The following is a 21,448-nucleotide window of genomic DNA, read 5'->3' as shown; positions in this document are numbered from 1 at the left end:
TTTATATACCAACACTTTCAATATAAAAAAGTTTGGTTTAAAGCTGCATGCAAATTACTCCTCCTTCCCAAACACATGGAAGTCAAGATGACAGAATCAATGACTCAAATGAAAAAGGGGGGGAAAAAAAGCATTTCTTCCCAGCACTCAGTGCTATTTGAGAGACAAACTGTCTCCCTGAAGGAAAGACATGAACTCACAAGGAATACTGAGCTAGCCTAGCTAATCAGCTTCTTGAGCAGAATAGTTCAGCCTGATGGAATCTCTGTCATGGGAGCCAAATTAAGCATAATGTCACTTTTCAGACCAAGTTCCCAGGCTTTGAATAGTTTCCTGTTAAATCATAAGGCTCATGTACACTTCCTTGTGCTGAATCTGTTACATCAATATGCATTTGCAAAGGGAAGGGAAAGTTTACCTCAATTCCCATAAGGCCCTAAAAAGTTAGAATCCACACAGATATCCCTGTATCATATAACCTACCCTTTAATTCTTTTCATTTAGCATTATAAAGATGAGTTCAGAAGGAAGAGGTGGGAAGAGGTCTGATTTTCAACTAGAAAAGGTAGTATCCAGAAGTCCTCTGAAAACATCTAAAATAACAGCTATTTTTCAACAAGCTTTGACAATGTAGAAAGGTCTAAAACTTTCTACAACCCTTGAGAAAACTGGCAATGAGGTCAAGGAGGTCCCATTTCAATACTCACAGTCTAAGAGGCCACAGCAGGGCTCACCTGAGATCCATTTTGGTCTGCCAGCTTAACAAAGAGATGCATTTTGCTCAGCCAGAATTTAGATGGATACTGGACAGAACTTAGGGGATGAAAAAAATATATTTTTTTCTGTTAAAGATAGCTAAGGAAGGAAGATAAAAATCCACAGGAAAATGGTTTTCATTCCATTCCTCACATAATAATATTGGCCCTTCTTTTACTCCTGAATGATCTGCAAGAAGGAGTAGAAATTGAGGTTTAATTTTATCCCTTTAGACACAGAAAAGATTTGCAACTTTTTAGATAGGAAAGCAGTTGTTCTTCTGTAAAGGAAGGAAAAAAACTCAGAGCCTACAGCTTGGTGTTACCACTGAGATCATACCTGTGTCTCCAGGGTTTTAAAGCCTGTGGATCTGATTTTGTCACATATCACTTGAGGAAATATTAGAGTGCACATTGTACCTGTGAAATGAATAACATCAATCACCAATATCAAAGAAGAAATATGATAAAGACAGACATGAGCACTTTTATTCTGCATTTATGTCCATTCTGTTAGCTTACAAAGTTTTAGAATTAATTACAAATTTGGAAATTAAGGTATGGCATTTGGTAGTTCACATCACTCCTATTCCTTTGAAGGGTAGAAAAGTAATCAGTTTCTTTTGCAGGGAACAAAAGAAGATATGGCCACTATCCCCATCACTCCCCACCCCTACATGAAGGTCTTGGTACTACTGAGAGGGAGAGGGGAACCTGGCAAAATGAGAGAATCCCAACTTCTCCACATTTTTCTATACCCCTCCCAAAATTTGTAGCATTTAGCTGTTTTCCTTGTTTTCCCTTAAATAAACCATTCTCCATCCCAGTTGTTCTCTCCTGTATGGAATTTCTTCCTTAAAACAGTTCACTTTAATGCTCAAGTTTATGGACTCGTGGGAGAAAGGGCAGGAAGTCAGACTTTTGGGATAGGGTAAAAATGTAAAGGTCATTCACACACACACACACATACTCTCTCTCACTCCAAAAATAATACACTATTTGACAGTTTCAGGATTCAGCATGTCCCACTGAAATTTGAAAGCTTATGTGAAACTAGGCTACGTCCTGTAACCTCAAACATTTAGTCTAGGAAAACAGCTCTCAGGTCTCCAGCTCCCGCCTCGGGTATCACATGACATCTGTGCCAAACAGAGGAGCTCAAACCAGGGGGCAAAAGAAACCTTGGTAAAATGAGTTGGTTAAAGCTGGGGAATAACAGTTCAGACTGTTAGTGATATTTTTTTCTGGTTAGCTGGCTAGTGAAATAATAAATTGTACTCAAAGCATCCATAGAAAGAGCTGGGCAGGATGGTTGTGCAACCGACCTCTGTTCCATCTGGTGGCCTGGACAAAGGAGGAAGAAGACTCATGTTTGCAATTGAATTATTTTATCCTCCCTCTCTAATACATTAACGAGTTTTAAAAAAATCACAGAAAACCATGTAAAAGTTGAGGTTTTATATTTCCTCGTACTGATGCATCACAACACAAAACACCAGTTATAAAAGATGATATACAATGTGGAAGTTTAGTTCTAAACTTCCCAGTAGTTCCACTTGTACCCTGCTCTTCCTGGGGAATAAACAATTAATCCTGTGTGGTCTAAAGGATTATTGTTTATTTTCCCTCATCTGAATATCCTCTTTTGCCCCTCTTTAACTGCAGCTTCAGGACAATGCTCAAAGAGCATATGGAATGAGTAAAACAGTCAATACAATGAGCAATGCCAAATCTGGCACAGTTAAGTAACTCCTGTGAGCAAATAAGAAGGAGAATCCAGCCTTACATTTATCCAGCAAACTATTTTTTACTTTTATTTCTATTGAGGTATCCTCTTCTACTATAAACACAAATCCAAATAATTTTAATCATGTTTTCTGCAGGTCAATATTAAAATTGTATCTTCATCGTGGCAGCAGATTTTATTTACTGAACAGCAATGGTCACTAGCAGACAGAAGTTTTCGGCTCTAAATTCTGAGTCTGAGATGTCTTATTGCTGTAGACAAATAATTAACAGTCTGTTTCTTATCCACTTTAAGCAGGAAAAATCCCTAATTACTATTTCCAAAGTTAAAGAATCTTATGCAGCATATCTGATTTTATAGACAGAATATTTCTATCCTTCCTCCAAGTTACAGTGAAGATTAACAGCAATTCTCTATTCCTACCATCTACATTCCTGTATATTGAATTTCACAAAAAATAAATAAGCAAATATTATTAAATAGACTTTGAAATGCCATAATCTCAAAAACAGGTCTTGTTGCAACATCAAACAAGATAACGTGGACCATATGGACAAGTTTCACTCTAAGTTAACAAATTATTATGTATTTCACCCTTTTGAGAAGGAGGGTCATACCTAGCCTGAACCCCTTGATAGCAACACCACTGCCTTCAGAGCTCTTACCAGACTTGCTAATTATTCTTCCAGAACTGGCAGAAACTTGAACTCTGACCAGACTTACCCACAGCACTTGGGGCAGTTTAATGCACTGGAGAAATCAGAGTTGTATATTTGCTCTTTTACAAAGGAAAAAGTCTGCAGCTCACTACCATTAGGTGTTTGTATTCTGCGACTAATATGACCCTGAGAGGATGTAGAGAGTCTAATGACATACACACTTTTCTAATTATTTAAAGAATAGCTCATATTTGTTAGTCAAAAATTCTTAGCTGAACAGTTCTATAGCAGGATACCCTTACAAAGGTGCTGAACCACACATGTGTGCAATTATATTGTAATTACAAATTTAAACTAGAGTATGTAAATATAAACTGACAGAACAATTAACAGAAAAAGCAAGCAACAATAAGCAAGGTCTTTTCTTTGCCAAATTACATTTATAACAAAATTAATGGAAGCTCTTGAACAAAGAGGGAATGAATAGCATGTATATGGTTCAGTGGGCTTTTGCAAATTGAACCATAGCTCCCATCCTCCCTAAAATGGCTCTCTGAGTTTGTGCTGTCACAGGACTTCTTGTGCTATCCCCTGGCAGTGCACAGGAAACCCAAGATGGCACCAGACATCAGTCCTGCCTCATACCACATTAATCCACTGGCTTTAAACACTGCAGACACAGACATGGTTCTATAATCACAGAAAACTCTCTGTATCTATGGGAAGAGTCCCCTGTCTTTTTTTTTTTTTTTTTTTTTTTTTTTTTTTTTTTTTTTTTTGGTGGGAGAGATCACAATACCTACAACAAAGAGAACTCACTGGAACTTCAGGCTCCCAGATGCCATCTAAAATTTTACTCTCAGTGGTCTCCATATGAAGCTTCTAAACCCCTGACAGAAGGTGCAGCAGTCACCAGCAAGCCCCAGTCAGGAGCTGTAGCATCACAGACCTCGGAAACACCGAGGTTTCTGCCAGGCCATGAGACGACCTGCTGGGAAGCTGGAGTGGTTTTACCCATTTCAATTGCTCAGAGCTCGTAAGGAATGCATGCTATAGATGCAGCACATGTCACACCCTCAGATGCTTACAGGAAGGCTTTCAAGGTGTAGAACAGAATTATTCTGCAGTTTCACTGAACACTAGAAACAGTGAGCAACACCGAACAGGTAAGAGACTACCCCTGCTTTCCTTGCCAGGGGACTTAGACTAGGTGGTCTCTAGCAGTCCCTTCCAACCTTAACGATTCTGTGAATCTTTGAAAAAGCTTTAGAAAACACCCTGGGAAAGCCTCAGCTTATTTTTGTGAGCTAAAGCCAGCCGAGGTTTGGATAAGGCTCAGGGCTCCTGGCGCACTGTCAGCAGCCGTGGGCGGGGAAGCGACAGGACACCGAGCCAGGGCCACCCGGCACTGCCCCAGCCCCGGCAGCAGCACAAACGCTGGCTCCAGAGCCACATCGGATTCTAGAGAGAAAGAAGGAAGGAAAGTGCTCCTGGCGCTGCAGGGCCAAGAAACCTGCGAACAAGTACGAGCTGGTTCCACCCCCAGGAGGGCTCCGCTCGCCTCTCCCCAAAGCCCCCTCGCCGATTCAGAGAATCGCAGAACCGCTTAGATTGGAAAAAACCTCCAAGCTCAAAGGGTCAAGCCCATGAGGGGTCATCACGTTCTGAACCGGACCGTGGCACCGAGTGCCGTGTCCAGCGTTTCCCTGAGCTACTCCAGGCACAGCCACTCGGCCGCCCCCCTCCTTCCCGGCCCTACTCCTCCGCAGCGCCCGCGCCCGCCCGGACCGGCCGTACACGCCGCACGCGGAAACGGGCGGGCGGACCCTAAAACCCTGAGCCCCCGCGGCTGACGGACAGGCCTTGCACCCAATGAGCGCCGAGAGCGCCGTGGCGGAGGCCAATGGCGGGGCGGGGGCGGGGCGCGCCGGCGCGCGCTGGGAGCCCCGGTAACGCGCGGGCCGCGTGCGAGGAGCGCGGGGCGGCCGGGCCGGAGCTGCCGCTGTCCCGCCGTGCCCCGCCATGAAGATCGAGGAGGTGAAGAGCACCTCGAAGACCCAGCGCATCGCCGCCCACAGCCATGTCAAGGGGCTGGGGCTGGACGAGAGCGGCGCCGCCAAGCCGGCGGGGGCCGGGCTGGTGGGGCAGGAGAACGCGCGGGAGGTGAGCGCGGGGCCGGGCCGGGGCGGGTGACAAGTCCCCGGCATAGAGTGAGAGTCGTGCCCGGGGTCCTGCGTGTGGCTGCTGCCGTGTGAGACGCGATGGGGGCGGGCGGGGCTGTGCTGGCTCTGCTCCTGCTCCGCGCAGGGACCGTGGCGGTCTCCCGGGTATCGGCGTAGAAAATATTGTGTTAGAGGCAACGGAACCGACCAAAAGTTAACAGGTTTGGTGCAGATGGGGATTGGAGCGTCCGCTTCAGTGCGGGGGCCGGATAAAACCATCATAGAGTCCCAGGTTGGTTTGGGTTGGAAGGGATCTTAAGGAAAACCATCACACGGTGCTAGATTGGTTTGAGTTTGAAAGGATCTTAAGGAAAACCATCATAGAGTCCCAGATTGGCTTGGTTTGGAAGGGATCTTAAAGATGATCTCACGTTCGGACCCCCCTGCCGTGGGCAGGACACCTCCACTGGACCCGGTTGTTCGGAGCCCCATCCAACCTGGCCGTGAAAGGAGATCTATAGAGGATCTGCGGCTCAGGCAGCGAAGATTAATTTCTTGCTTTACCCTCAAACCTCTCTCTGTGCTTGGGACTGCGAGAGTGGAAAAGGAGTCGGGGCTCACAGATTGAGTTTCGTTTTCTGTGATTTTTAATGTCTATGTCAGATAAAATGATTGTAGAAAGTAGGTTTTCATGATCTTTTCTTTCTTTTTGTGTGCATGAAATTGAAATTTTTACTTTTTGTTAAATCTGTTATTCCTAAACACTTTAAGTAACATTGAAACAAAGGATACTATAGCAATACTTGTGTTAACAGTATAAATATTTAACTTACAGGCATGTGGAGTTATAGTGGAGCTAATCAAAAGCAAAAAAATGGCTGGCAGAGCAGTGCTGTTGGCAGGACCTCCTGGAACTGGCAAGGTATTATTCTTCTATTTTGTTACAAAATGAAGTATTTCTAAATCTGTTTTAATTTGAGAAAACCATTTTAGGATAGTGGTTACAAAAGGTTTTCATATTCCAGAATTTTTTTTTCAGTTATTGTATTGATGTAGTTTTCTACTTGATATTTTTAATTTTGTGGTGTCATTGACACTGGCAGTACTCAGTGGTGTGTTCAGCATTTTAATGTGAAACCACCTCTTGTAGGTTACTAAACACATAGGTAGCAAGGGCTCTGAAAAAGTTTTAGAAGTTATTTTTATATTAAAAGTCAGAATAGTTTTTGCTTGGTTTACTTTTTTCCCCCTGTGCTATTTATTTATATTTCACATCTGTATCAACTGTCAAATTCAAATGCCCAGTGTTGTATTTTCAGGGGTTTTTTTAAAGTCTTTGGCCAAGGTCACCTGTGTTGGAGGAAGGTTGTTATATGTGAGAAATACATGTCAGACAGAATGGTCTTACCATTAAATTGGTAGGTGATGTATAGAAGGTGATATAATGAAGGAAGTTAACTTAGTGCAAAAAGAATAGTTTCTTAATTCTCTCCAAAATTAATGTCTGGGTTTTTTGGTTTTTTTCCCATTTAAAGACTGCTTTGGCTTTAGCTATTGCTCAGGAACTGGGAAGCAAAGTTCCTTTTTGTCCTATGGTTGGAAGTGAGGTCTATTCCACTGAGATCAAGAAAACAGAAGTTCTAATGGAAAACTTCCGACGTGCAATTGGTAAGTTTCAGGAAAAGAAGAATTAAGTATTTGCATGATACTAACTTTGCTTTTTCCCAGTCATCTAAAAAGGCAAAACTTTTCAGTGGTCAAGATGTTTTCAGATTTTTGTATGCTTATTTTCTTCAGTGCTGATCCTAATGTAGTGAATTTCTTTTACACTTAGTGGAGTCAGGTTTTCTGTTCACAAACTGTAATTTAATTATTGTATTTTGGTTTATACTTCACCAGATTCTCTCATCCTCCACATTTACCTCTCTGATTTGCCTGTGACTGAATAAAGCTGAAAGAAAAAATAATTTTTAATTTCTTATGTTAGCAGAAATACTTGTAGACAGAAAAACGCTCCTCCTGTTTTTTTGATTTAGTGATTTCACCCTACTAAATAAACAGGCTTAATCAGGGGCTCCCAAACAGCAGCATTAGCCTGACTTACTGTTCCAGTGAGCATAAAGTTCCATGCCAACTAAATAAGTACTGTAACTTAATGTCATCCTCAGTTCTACAGTGCATTTACAAGTTTGATGTAAATTGGTTTAATTTGCAACACAGCCTCAGTGACTATCTAAAATCTCTTACACAGCTGCTGCTGACAGCTGATAGATGCAGATAGAAGTGGCCCTTGTTTGTGTGAGGATTTGCTAAAGAGAGCCCAGTTGATTTTAGTCCTGAACATATTAACAGTAATTTTCCTGTTTCAGTGCCGTGGGCTTCATCTGGCAGCAGCAGGGTGAAGTCTCTCAGCTCTTCGGTGTAACAAAAGTATTCCATTGACTTTTATAAGAAAGCAGCTTTCAGTAGTCTCTGGTCTTCTGGTTACCATGAAACTGGCAGGGCCTGGGGGAGGGAAAACTCAGTAGTCTGCAAAATTTCCTTGATGTGATGAAGTTCCCTGTCAGAGGTTTGGAAACCTGAACCAGCAGGTGGAACTTATGCCATCCATGTTGTCAGTTCTAGAGATAGCAGAGATTTAACAGCCAGCTACATTGTTAGTTCCCTGCATTCCCTGAATGTCAGTAGAGAGACACTTCTAAACAAATATTAGTGTTAATGAAAGATGGAGCTTCTTTTATTCCTTCCTGTTGAATTCCATGTCACATTTTTGTAACACAGCCTTTATTGAATATTTTTATGTGTTTCAAAAAAATTCTCTAAATTATTTTGAAGGACTAGTAATCACCATTTCTTATAATGAAACACTTTCCAGTTGAGTTTTAATCTCAGGTTTTAGCTTCCCTGCTAGGTAAAGAAATATTTTACAGGGGTACATTTTTAAAAAGAAATTATTCCGTGCAGTGTGGTTGGGTCTGGATGCAAGGCAAGCTTCAGCTCACACATCCATCAGTACTTGAAGGTGTTAATTTAGGTTCTATTAAGTTTTGTTTGTATGTCTCCTTGGTAGCAGGTTCTGTGTACATCATCATTGCTCATATCGTGCATTTTGCTTTCCCAAAGCAAAATGGGGTTTAACCACCTGAATTTTTAAAAATTATCAGAGATGTTAACATCAAATTTTTTACTTAATGGTTGGGGGTTTTTTTCTTGGAGACTACAGTCTGACTGGTTTGGATCACTTTATAAGAAAGTAGGAGTTATTCTGAGTTTACAGAATTTTTATTGTTGAGAGTCTTTTAATAACAGACTCGACATAGTCTCATGCCCAAGTAGTGTTTGGGATGCAGTAGGAAGATTATAATATGTAAGAAACTGAAAAGGACAGAGTGGGAATGTGGAGATCAAATTGTTATGTGGGTTAAAAGCAATTTAACCTGAGAGAGATTAATCCAGTACAGAGCTCATTAGCAGCTGGTGAGGATGATGGTAGCAGGTAATGTTAGGAGCTCAGCTGCAGTAAGAAATAACTGCTGCAGGAGCCACTTCAGTGGTGTAGCTGTTCCATGTGTTGCCAAGCTGTACCTGCCAATGGGTGGAGCAAGCCCTGCTCAGCTCCATGGAGTGCTGTTGAACCAGAGCATCAAACAGCCCACAGTTGCTGCCTTGGATTTGGGTCTGATTTGAAGTAGGAGATCTCTCTAAGAACTCTTCTGAGAATGAAATTTGTAGTTGACACATACATAGTCATTTGAAATTAAAGGATAATCAGCAGCAAGTTCAAAGCATCAATTACCCTTGTTCAGAGCATGTTCATCTGTGAATATTTTCTACAGACACCTCTCTAAGAGCACATTAGTCTGGATTAGAGGAAGGCTTCTGAAGCAAATCCCTGGGTTTGCCCTCGCTGACTTGGCTTTGACTTGTATTGTGGAGCAGAATGAGCACATGAACTGGATTCTTCCCAGATGAAATGGACCTGGAAGATTCATTGCATGCTTCAGCATACAAATCATGCTCCAAATACAAACAGGCTGCCACGCTTTCAGAGCAGAGTAGAGCTTGTGCTGGACATTTAAAGCAAAACAAAGAGGACAAGCAAACCTGGTCTAGTTTGTGGCAATAGCAGTTTCAGTGTGCAGATTCCCATATTGCTTCACACTCATTGCTCATGAGCCAGTATGGTGCAGCCTTGTCTAGGTCTGTCTTTTAACTCAGAGGTTCATTCATTTCTGTCTGGTGCTTTGGCATACCTGAAGAACATTTTAAAAATTACTGAAATTACCTTTGTACACAACTTTTTATGTCATCATAAATAAGATAAAGCAAACATTTCCTACCAAGAACTTGTCACAGTTAGGCTGTTTCTCACATTTCAGATCCTGGTCTGAATTTGGGCCCAGTAGAGGGAGACAGACTCGTATTTGTCAGTTCTTTATAGCCTCTATCAGCAGCTCAAAATTACTGGTGAAGTGTCTGATCTATTTCAAAGCAAAATGAAAAGTTACGGAACAAGCAAAGGTTTATAAAGTCACAATACCCTCAGACTGGGCAGGATGACTTCCTTGTATCTTGTTACAGCCCATTCATTATTTTTGGTATGGCATGTGTGTCTCATAAAATACTTCATGGAGTTTCTTCAGATGTGGATTCTTTGAACTTCTGTGTAGATAGAACATACATAATTGTAGTAGTGGTGGTGATGATAGTGGGTTTGCTTTGAAACAGTCTGCCTGTAAATGTCTTCAGCTCTATATTATTTATCAATTTAAAATAACCTAGTTCATTACAGTAATTGTGACTAGAACAGAAAATAGCCAGATATTCTGATGATTGCTTTGGCTGTCTGAAAATTAACTAAGTAAGGATGTAATTTTCAGCTCTTTCGAAATAGTTGTAAATTTGCATTGTAGCAGTTTCTGCTAAATTTTATCTAGCTCACCTTTTTGCTATTGAAAAATATTTGAAATTATACATAAACCCTTCAGTAATTTTATGATGTTATAGCACAATATCTGTTAATCAATGTATGTTATATTTTTAACTTAGTTGCTAAAGTATAAAATTTTTTATGAAGTTATTTTTTTCTTCTATCTTTTTAGGTGGTCCAAAACTGCAGGGCTTTTTTGATGGTCCAAAAACTGTAAATCTCATTGTTATATTAATGTTACTAGTTTCAGAAGATGGCCTGTTTCTGGCATTAGCATAGGGAGCAAATCAAGCAGATTCCCTCTTTGTAGGAGGGAAAAGAGACAGAGAAGCCTAATATTTGCTTCAAGAACTAATAATAATGAATAGAAGAAAGTAATTTCTAAAAGTCTAATAAACTTCTCAGCAGGTCAGAACTTGAGCTGAGCTTTCATTCTGATGCACAGGATGAATATTCTAACTTAATATTGAAGAAGAGAGCAATAATTCATCTTTCTGTCTTTAAAAGTAAAACATTACCATGAAATGTAATGCACCCTAACAATAAATTACATTTTGTTGACAGTAAAGCAGCAGACTCCTAAGTGCATACTGAAGCTATTTAAAACAATTTCTTGCAGGATTGAGAATTAAAGAGACCAAGGAAGTTTATGAAGGAGAAGTCACAGAACTGACTCCCTGTGAGACTGAGAATCCTATGGGGGGATATGGCAAAACCATCAGCCATGTAATTATAGGACTCAAAACTGCAAAGGGAACCAAACAGTTGAAGGTAAGTGTGGTAGAGTCTCAGAAATTTCCTTAAGTATTTTGGGTTTGCAGCTTCTATTTTTAGCACTTCTTATTTCCATTTCAAGCTCTTGATCCACTCTGTCAGGTGGAGCTGCCAGGAGGCTGCTTTCTTTGGCTAGACAACTTTATCCTGACTATCTGCTTTATGTAGAATATTTAGATATTGGTCTTGTGTCCTACTAATTGAAAGAGGAGATAAACCCATCATCACTGGTTAGCAGCTGCTGTTATTCTGTTTGGCAGCACTCAGGTGTATGTCTTCAAGGAGTTAAAAGTGAGTTTTAATAGGAAGAGATCCTGATGCAGTTTTGTAAATGACAAATACCACAAAAAATGGGCTGAGTTGGCAATCTGAGCTTCATTCTGTCTCAGTCTGTGATACACTCTGACCCTGGCTGTAAATTAATGTTCATGGTAATAAACATACAAGAAAGGCCTTGTTTGGTTTCGTTTTCGTGATTGTCAAGAACCAAATTTTTGAGGATGGCTTGGGAAATATTGCCTGTTTAAATATAAATTATTCTTTCTGTCACATCTTTTCTTTCTACATGGGGTGTCATGCTCTAGTGAATATTTGATAGAGAACTGGAAATTAAGCTGGTGTGTTGCCAGCTCAGGCCCACTTTCCTTTTGTTTTCTTGTCTCCATTCAATTTCCCTGTCAGACTTGGAGAGAACTAAAAGCTGTCTCTGTTGTTAAGTATCATCTTTCATTTGTTCACTCTGAAAACAAGGAAATGAAGAGCAAAAGTGAATAAACATGTACCAGGAGAAACAAAGGCATCTAATATATTCCACACCCACTCTCCCTCACAGAGCTCCACAGAGGATGAGGACTCAAGAAATCAAGGAACATTGATTCATATATTCATATATTCAATGCTATAGCCAGATTTTTTTATAAAAGTTTTCCTAGAAAGCTAGAGAACTACTGTTTCTTAGGTATAAATACATTGTCACATTACTCAGAGGTATGTTTTGTAGCTGGTACCATTATGTTTCTGGCACTATCACTTCCTTTTGAATAGCAGATTTTTTTGTAAGACAGCAAGTTCTGTGCATCTTCCAGATTTATTCGCTATCCCTACTCCAAATGTTACAGCTTTATAAAATTCTAGAGTTATTGTCAGGGTGAGTTGCAGTTTAATTTCAGCTGATGGGAGTGAGCTTCAAACTGAATTTCTTTACCTTGATTACCATAACAATATGGAGCTGTTTTGATCAACTGTGCTGTTTGCTTGTCTCCAGCTGGACCCGAGCATTTTTGAGAGCTTGCAGAAGGAGCGAGTGGAAACTGGTGACGTTATTTATATTGAAGCAAACAGTGGAGCTGTCAAGGTAAAAGAAAAGTTCTGTACTTTTATGCAAGTGTATGTTTTTTGCAGACCCTTCTCTCCCTTTGTCAGAAGGCTCTCTGATTTATTAACCTTAGCTGACATGATATGGTTACATGGAAATTTTAAAAAGGGCCCAGTGCTTTCTTTATCAGGAGAGAAAAGTCTCTTTTGCACCCAAAGGATGTGGAGATCTGGTTCACAATTAAGGTCATCTGGCAAGGAAGCTATCACTGATGCTGTCTGGATGAGTTTTTTTTTCCTGTGAGATCAAGGCATCTCTAAGGGAAGAGGGGAAGAACCAAACAACTTTAGTCATTTTCAGGCTGACATGTGCAGTGTATTTAATCTTTCTTTTATCGCTCTGATATTTTCACCACAAGATATATACATGTAGAAGGGAATACTGCATTAGTTAGCATTCTTTTCATATCTGATTTAGAAAGTGTATAGTGATACTTGCTGTTTAATGGATGAGCATAATATTTTCTATCATAATAAATCACCCACCTACAAAGGAGGTTCTCCCAATCTCTGGTTAATCTGCTGGATTTGTCCTTTAGCAAGAATAGCATACGGTAAAAGAAGGGGAGAGAGGAGTAGAATATTGTTGCCACTGAAAATATCAGGTGTTTCTCAACAGAGTTTTTGAGCTTTGATCAGCAGATAGGGTATGCCTGTTGCTAAGCAGGGAGTGGGATGTCTGAACTGTCAGCTGAAGCTTGTCAGAACTGGAATTGTGAACTAACCATGTTATCAAATTCACGTCACTCAAGGCTTTGGTACTGAAATTAATTCTATACCTGGGCTTCTCTTTTTTGTTCCTCAGAGGCAAGGGAGGTGTGATATCTATGCTACAGAATTTGACCTTGAAGCTGAAGAGTATGTTCCCTTGCCAAAAGGTGATGTGCACAAGAAAAAGGAAATTATTCAGGATGTCACCCTGCATGATTTGGATGTGGCCAATGCTCGACCTCAGGTATCTGACTTCACAGATGAAGTCTTTACAGAAAAATTATTTGAGATAGACGTGATGTTACAGAGTAATGGAGATGTAGGAAGTTGAGCTAACTCACCCTCAAAGATTCCACTGTAGGAAAAGCAGTAGGTGTTACACCTGATACACCCTGAGTCTAGCTCAGGGCTCTGCCATGGAGGTTAAAGAGGTTAAAGCAGTTGCTTCCTTAGAATTCATGCACCTGGTCGTGGAATACTGGTCAGGATAATACTCCTGGCACTACAGAGAATGGTCTGGGAATTGTAGAACAGCTTCCACAGGTATTTGGGATCCACCACCTTCACAGTTAATGCAAAATCTAGACCCTGCTCTCTTTCCCTCCACTGCTGTGCCTCCTCACTTAGAGAAAAAGAGAATTGTGGGCTGTTGCCTCTGACCAGAAAAAGAGATTATTGCTTTCTCTCTAGAAGGAAAGCTGCCTACAGGTGTGAGCTAGCAGCAGCCAGACCTGCATAATTTCATTTAATGGAAGTTCTGAGCGCAGATTAATACGTTTTGCTCTGTTTATGGTTTTATAATTATGAAATGGAAACTGCAAGGACTGTGATAAAAAGTGTCTTAAGTAATTTTGACTGCTGTGGATTCTGTTGATGTTCTTACTCATTTCAGAAATGTTTCATAGCCACTTGTTAAACTTCTTTGTGAATTTCAGTAGGGCTCTGCATATATTGCAGGAAAAGAAACCCCAGAAAATAGAAGAATTACTCCTTGTTGTGTCTTCACATAAATCCACTCTTGAGGCAATTCTATCTGTGTCACAGACAGAAGTCACTGACAAGTTTAAAGGCTGGAATCCCTACAGTAAAACAGTACAACTCTTTAACTTACTCAAATTCAAAATAATTTTTTAAAAAATTATTTTGTAAAAATCATGGTATTAAAATATTTAGATAATTCTTCCTGTGTTGACAGGCTGAGCACCTGCTGTGCATGCAGGCAATCCACGTCTCTGTGTGCCCTGACAATTTCATTCCTTAAGAGTTCCTCTGTGACAGTTTTTTCAAGATCTCATTTTGATTTTTTATGCTCTCCAAATGAGCAAGGAGAGGGGGTAGCTAGGTGATTATGTTTAGAATACTGCTGTGGTGAGGTGACCTAAACTTTGACAGATTATCAAAAACTGCTGTTACAAAGTATTAAGTTAACTCTAAGAAACAACACTCTAACCAATCCCTGATCTATAAAATTTCCAAGGTGTGTGCTTACTACATGACCTCAAAGCTGATCTGTCACTTTCTTTTCCTAGGGAGGACAAGACATCCTTTCTATGATGGGACAGTTGATGAAACCTAAGAAAACTGAAATTACTGGTATGAAACCTGTATGGCATTTTGAGATTATATAATCTATGTGCTTTCCAGTTAGAAAATGAATTCTCACAATTCACATGTGAATATTTCAGTTAGAAATACTTTGTTGACAGGTATCTCCCCAACACAGTACGAAATGTCACAAAATTTTAGAGTCACAGGTATTTTCCTTGTGGCAGTAAGATACCAAACCACAGAAAAGTTCAAGGAGAATTTTCTTTGCTTCAAGCCTTACCCTCTGACCTGTAGTTCACTGGCAGAACAACCAACAGTTTCTTTTTGTTCTCAGACAAACTTCGAGGAGAGATAAATAAAGTGGTGAACAAATACATTGATCAAGGCATTGCAGAGCTGGTGCCAGGTGTGCTCTTTGTGGATGAGGTTCACATGCTGGATATCGAGTGTTTCACATACCTGCACCGAGCACTGGAATCTTCCATTTCCCCCATTGTCATCTTTGCTTCCAACCGAGGAAACTGCATTATCAGGTATGATGGCTAAACTTGAATTTGCCACTTTGCATTGTTAGAAAAATGTTGGAATTAGCTGTGTCAGTAGAGTTACAATCTTTGAAGGCTTTTCTCTCTGACACTGACACCTGTGATAATCGTCTGCATGAGTTGCAAGCTGCATTGGTGCTCAAGAACTGCTCATGAGCTTTACGATGGGACAAGCATTTAACACCTGAAATGTGTTCCAGGCTGACTGGAATTCCTCCTCTTCCCCTAACTCATCTCTCCTTCTCTAACAATTGTTTCACTTCTGGGTGATCTGTGAGTTACCATTCTCATTGTATACCTTAATATGTCTGTTACCTGCACATTAAGGACATCAGAAGCACCAGAGCTGCAAACCTCTAATACCATTGTTTTCTGCTTCTGGATTATTTTGCTGCTTGCAATCCTAATTCCATCAGACTTCAGCTTCTAGTTCATACTGGTAAAGTGTGTCACAGTTCAGCCTCTCCCTTTTCCTGCTCTGTTGGTCTGGCATTTTGTGATTCTTCAGTCTTGCCAACCAACTTGTTTTTCATTTCCACTTCACTTTGATATTTTGCACCCACAAAATGCGTTCTTTTCATGTTCAGTAAAAGTTCTCTCATTTTATTTCAGTCTTCTGTAAGTTCTACTACCAGTTTGTGGTCTAGGCCTCATTATGTCTAAACAAGCTGTCATTAGCAATGATTGCTACTCTTTGGATTGATTTAATTCAGCTGTATAACCATCTTCTCCTTTCCCTCATAGTTGCTCATCTGGTATTAATATTTCTCTGTTTTGTTAGAAGTGAGAATGATAAGCCCTTCAAAAATGTTTAAGATGGACATTACTTCACTCTGTTTGCAAAGATATAAAAAAAGCTGTCTTGTAAAAGTAAAGGAAGTAGAGATCTGTCAGCATGGATTCACTGCAGATCTTGTTATGAAAAAGCTGTGATTTAAGCAAGGAAATTTTCCATATAATAGTGACAGCTAATAATGGAGAACCATGGCCAGAGCTGCAGCTACCTAAATACTAGCATTGAACTTAAAAGTGTAGTTCTTTACCAGCACTTCACTGTTATTACTGCAATCTGTGTAATTCTCCTAAATTAAATCTGGGTATCTTTTGACTTCACAGTAAATTACAGTGGTCTTGGGAAACCAAGAGTGCATGTGTCTGCAGGCTGTGCTGTTGGGAGTTGTATGTCAAACAAATAAAATGGTTGGGGATCTAGATCCTGCCCTGTCCTTCATACAGAGACCTAAACTTCTCAATTTGCTGGGATGTGAGCAGGGAATGTAAACCACCAAAGTATTCAATGGAGGGACTGGAGAGAATGGCTTGCTCAGCAACAGGGGATGTTCTCCAAATGGATGATAGTATATATAATTTCTGCTGATACTGCTAAACAACTTAGTAAGAATGATTTGTTCCTTGCTGGAGGATGCCTTGGAACATTAGATAAGGCTGTATTGTGAGATACAATACAAGAAAGCACCTCTCACTATATTTGACAGGCATGTTTAAGAGCTCCAGCAATAGTGTTTGTTTCCCTGGGGCTGTCTGAAATGAACCTTAGACCAGAATGTTTCCTGTCTCTGACCCAGGGGTGTGTGTCTCTGTGGACACACAACAATTGTAAGCTAGTATAGTCACTCTACTGATTTTAACCAAATCAATGTACTGAACTCCTAGCAGTATCTGATTTCTTTCTGTTTGGTTTCTCCTCTAGAGGCACAGAGGATATTGTGTCTCCTCATGGAATCCCACTGGACCTGCTGGATCGAGTCATGATTATCAGAACCATGCTCTATACACCCCAAGAAATGAAGCAGGTATGCACAGGATTTTAAAGAGCCTGTTACAAGTGCCCAGAGTTGTGCACAGCTTCTGCCTGTTCTGTTACTGTAGAGATGTTTGGCTCTGTGGTCACCAGGGCTTGTGCCAGAAAGCTCCCTGCTTGCTAAAAGCCTGCTTCTCTAGGACTCAATACAGAGAGCTGGTTAAAGCTGTGCACACAACCTCTCTGACTCCAGCCACTGGGGAATTGCTAAGCACATGGGGAGCTGAAAGTGGCACCTCAGTTGCAGGAAGGGATGAATTGTTAGCTGAAACAATCTCTTGCACAGATGTACTTTCCATAGTTTGCAGATTTCAGCAGGTAGTGCTTTTTCAGTTGGTGTAAGATGAAGTGTCACATCATGGGATCTTTAGTCCCAGACCTCAGGCTTTTCCCTCACATGAGAGGGGTTGAGGAATACAACCTCATGTGCTGTATCTTTGCCTTTATGCCCTTATGTACTATAGCTTTAACCTACTGGGGGTGTCTCCTGAAACAGGGAGAATTTAATGCTCCTACTTAAGTTTGGAAATGTAAGCACAGAAAGTGTTGCAGAGATATCTTTCCAAATGCCTGGAAGTTGTCCTGTGGGGCCATCACAATGTGTTGTATATTGATTAGAATGCTTGGTGCCATAAGGATGCATTGTGTCAAAGATCCCCCCTCATTAGCCTCTCAGTGCTGGGAAGTGGCACAATGCAGAAGACAGTAGGGTTTACCATGTCAATTCTTTGTATTATTTAAGAGATAGTGTCAGTGGAGGAGAGTGTTATGCCAGATAATGGTCTCCTGCTGCTGGAGAAGTGCCAAGGTGATGTGGATGCATTTATGGAAGAGGCAAAGCTTCATTTCACTTGGTTTGAGGAGCTTTTCATTCATGATGTCCTGAGCTGTTCTCAGGATGATTTTTTTTGTACCTAAAGGACATTTTGAAGCATTGTTGTGTAGATTGCAGTAGAAGCAGCCCAGTGATTTAACAATACAATTAGGTTTAGTCTACAAAACAAATTTTCACATGTGACTTTTACTCAACCTGGGGATATTAAAGACTGTCTGGATTTTCCTGTAGTGTAAGTGAATTCTGTGTAGTTAGTGCTGGATTACCATGCAGGTAAGACACTTTCTGAATGCTGATGTTCAGAACAGCTGGGTAAGTGCTGGGATTTCTACCTGCTCCAGGGCTGAAGGAAAGGAAGTGTTCAGAGTAGCATTTCCTAAAGGTAAAAATAGAGTTCAGACATTTGGCCCCATAAATCATGTTGCCATAGTCAGATAACCTCATCTTCCCTTAAATTAAGGCTTTTGAATGGCAGCTTCTCCTGGGAGAAGAGGAGGAGCTATTACACTTAACTGTGGCTTCTAACTAAGTACAGTTGGGGTGGGGGTAAAAACAAGGCATAAGTTAGTTCTCTAGTTTTGCTCTCAGTATTTGTCTTTCATGTTAGGAAGAAGTTTCTGCTGATGATGTTTCTGTGTGAGACTCTTTGCCTTCACAATTGAGTCCTTTGTCAGCACAGAATCTGGTCATGTATCTACTGAAAGTTTGTTCATAACCAGTTGAAAATATTTTTTGGGCATGTTGATAAAGTAGAAGTCCCATTGTGAAGTGCTGCTCTGAGACGAGACACAACATATTCTGCAACCAGAATAGGGAAAAAATGCACTTTTATGCTTATTCTAGTCAGGTGGTGTTGTAATCAAACTTTTTTGCATATGTGCCTTGGATATTAAAGGTTATAACTGAGATGTTTTGTTCCTAATGTATTTCACCTGATAAACACTTGTCTTCCTATTGCATAGTAAATGCATATGTAAACAAGAGGTGGATTAATGGCTTGGGCCCTAGTCCTTGGGTAATGTTCTACCAGGTTATAGATAAAAAGTTACTCTTAAAAACATTGTTGAAGATGTGACATTCAAAACCTTGTTTGTAGCAGAGGAAGAACAAAGTAGCAGTGTTTGAATGAAGGGAAGGGGATGTCTAGGTGATCTGCAGGTGAAAAAAAAAATTCACCCTGAAATTGCAATTGGCAGCAGCCTTGCCAATATTCAGTGCACATATCTTAGCACCAACTTTCTGCCATTTCAAGCCCCTCTCTTCCTCTGCTCCCTGAGCGCATTTTTATGGCTTTAATTTAAACGAGTGCTTCTTGATATCTTGTTTACAAAGCTGCCAAAGTGAAAAATACCTGTATTATATGAGGCTTGCAGTTCCAGAGTTATCTCTGCACTACAACACAACATCATTATCCAGTCTGCCCCTTATCACTCAGCTGGTAATACAGACTACCGAGAGACTTGTGCCACTTTTGTTACAGCTTTATATGCTCAGGCTTATTGGTGATATCTTCCTCTCCAACTTTGTAAAGATCTTCAAACTGGTGCAAGCCTGAGACTGTTCTTGAAAGATTAGATTTTTCGTAGTGATTTTTTTTTTTTCTTCTTGAAGGAATAGGTGAATCATAGAAAGTAACTTTTTGATTTATTTTACTATCTTCCTGTCAATTGAAGAAAAAGTGTGTTGTGAGCTGCTAAGGAAAGGGTGTAGCTTTCTGTAGGGCTTTTTGGAGGGCTCTGCTGTACAGCACCAGTGATACACTGCAGAATTCAGTAACTGCTGTGGCTATCCAGAAGCCTCCAGCTGCCACTAACTTCTAACATACATTTTCCATTTTCTTATATAAGTTCTCATATTCTGCTCCTTATTAGTAGGTAGACTTTGCTAAGTGTGCAGAGTTACCACGAAGGATTAGCAGTCCAGATGTGTTACTTTACCTACCTTTACCTAAAGGTTATTTACCTTACTTTTTAACAGTATAATTGCCTGTTCAAAGACTTAGAATTCTACAAATTCTGGTTTAGTGATAATTTACACCAGGTTAACTCTCCACACCATCTTGTTTTGTAGCATGTCTCATCTCTAAACTAATAATTTACAGATACTAGGTAATTTGGCATGTTAATTGTTTGGGCACATACCTCACTTACTCTTCCCAACAGATCACAAAACTTCGTGCTCAGACAGAAGGGATTAATATCAGTGAAGAAGCTCTAAACCACTTAGGGGAAATTGGTACCAAGACAACCCTAAGGTAAGTTGGGCACAGTTTCTGTTCAGCATGACTGGGTCTAAAGCCACTGTTGGAAGTAGACAAACCTCTCCTTTACAATGACATGGTCTGTTAACAATCATTAAAAAGAGAGTGGTAATGCTCCTCTTTTCTTCTTTAAAGAATGAATATGCTGGAGTGCTTGCTGACTTTCTCATACTGCTGCTAGAGCTGTGTTTCCTAGCAAATGTCCCAGCTCTCTGTGTCATCAGTTCCCTGGGATGCACTGAATTGTAATTACTCAGCTGCCTCTGTTTGATCACAGGTATGCTGTGCAGTTGCTGACCCCAGCTAACCTGCTTGCCAAGATTAATGGGAAAGACAGCATTGAGAAAGAGCATATTGAAGAAATAAATGAACTTTTCTATGATGCTAAATCCTCAGCAAAAATCTTGGCTGATCAACAGGAGAAGTACATGAAATGAAAAGCTTATCATGTTCCATGCTTTGAAGTAGCTTTAACCCTTAGCCAGGGCTGGCTTAGTTATTGAATGAGAAATGTTAATGGTTTGTCTCTTTTGGGACTGAAGAATATTTAAATGTTGGACTGCTTTGTCAGGCCAGAATTAACTATTGAGTGTTCCTGTTTCATTATCAACAATAAGATGCTCCATGGTTTGTGTGTAACATCTTAGTCTCCCTTTTATCAGTATATGTGACATTAGTAGCTCTTGGCCCATCAGTTTTGTCTTTAGATTTTGTTGAGAAGAGCTCCAACTGAAGTTGATGCATAAGAACAGTCTATTTTCTTTATGAATCCTGTTTTAAAATAGTTTCCTTTTACAGATGATAACTTTTTGGTTTTGAATTCAAGTTTGTCTGAAGTGCTTTATAATAAAACATGTCAAGAATATTGGAAGTGTGTGTGTGTGTGTGTGTGTCTTCACTCTGGACATTGACCTAAGAAACAGTCAAAATAAACTGGAATTAACAAAGCCAAATATGAGTGAAATGGATCTTCAACACAAAAATAGATTGCAGCAAAGGGAAATATAGATTGGCACCTTTTGGAAGTGTTTACTTCTTTGTAGGGTTCGGGTTTTATTTTCTGAAGACTTCCTTAGAGAATGCAGAAATACACCATCATTGTCTTAGCCCTATTTAAAGTCTTTCCCCCAGAGAAACTTAAATTTTTCTTTTGTTTTCCTAAAGCAGATTTCAAAAAATTGTTTCCATTATGATTAGCTATTTTTTGCAATATCCCCACTTTCTTGATCACTCAGAATCAGGAAAAATTTTCAAACTAAAACTGAAATCTCTCTCTGCACACTCTGGATGAACTTCAGCTTAGTCTCACACTCACAGTTGTGTGAA

The 21,448-nt window shown here is 40.2% G+C and overlaps 1 protein-coding gene across 1 annotated transcript; it reads left to right on the top strand.

Moving 5' to 3' along the window:
* Positions 1–5,078: 5,078 nt before the first annotated feature.
* Positions 5,079–20,987, top strand: RUVBL1 (RuvB like AAA ATPase 1). The gene is made up of 11 exons (XM_071439662.1): positions 5,079–5,324; positions 6,159–6,245; positions 6,859–6,991; positions 10,873–11,024; positions 12,292–12,381; positions 13,207–13,356; positions 14,642–14,705; positions 14,995–15,193; positions 16,917–17,019; positions 20,025–20,116; positions 20,400–20,987. Exons 1-11 carry the CDS (start codon positions 5,184–5,186, stop codon positions 20,557–20,559), a joined length of 1,371 nt encoding a protein of 456 aa, XP_071295763.1. The 5' UTR covers positions 5,079–5,183; the 3' UTR covers positions 20,560–20,987.
* Positions 20,988–21,448: the final 461 nt, after the last annotated feature.

This window comes from Agelaius tricolor, unplaced genomic scaffold, assembly GCF_023055355.1.
Source record: "Agelaius tricolor isolate 1412-34295 unplaced genomic scaffold, bAgeTri1.0.p SCAF_14, whole genome shotgun sequence".
NCBI classification, from domain to species: domain Eukaryota; kingdom Metazoa; phylum Chordata; class Aves; order Passeriformes; family Icteridae; genus Agelaius; species Agelaius tricolor.
This window is presented reverse-complemented; position numbering and strand designations above follow the sequence as displayed.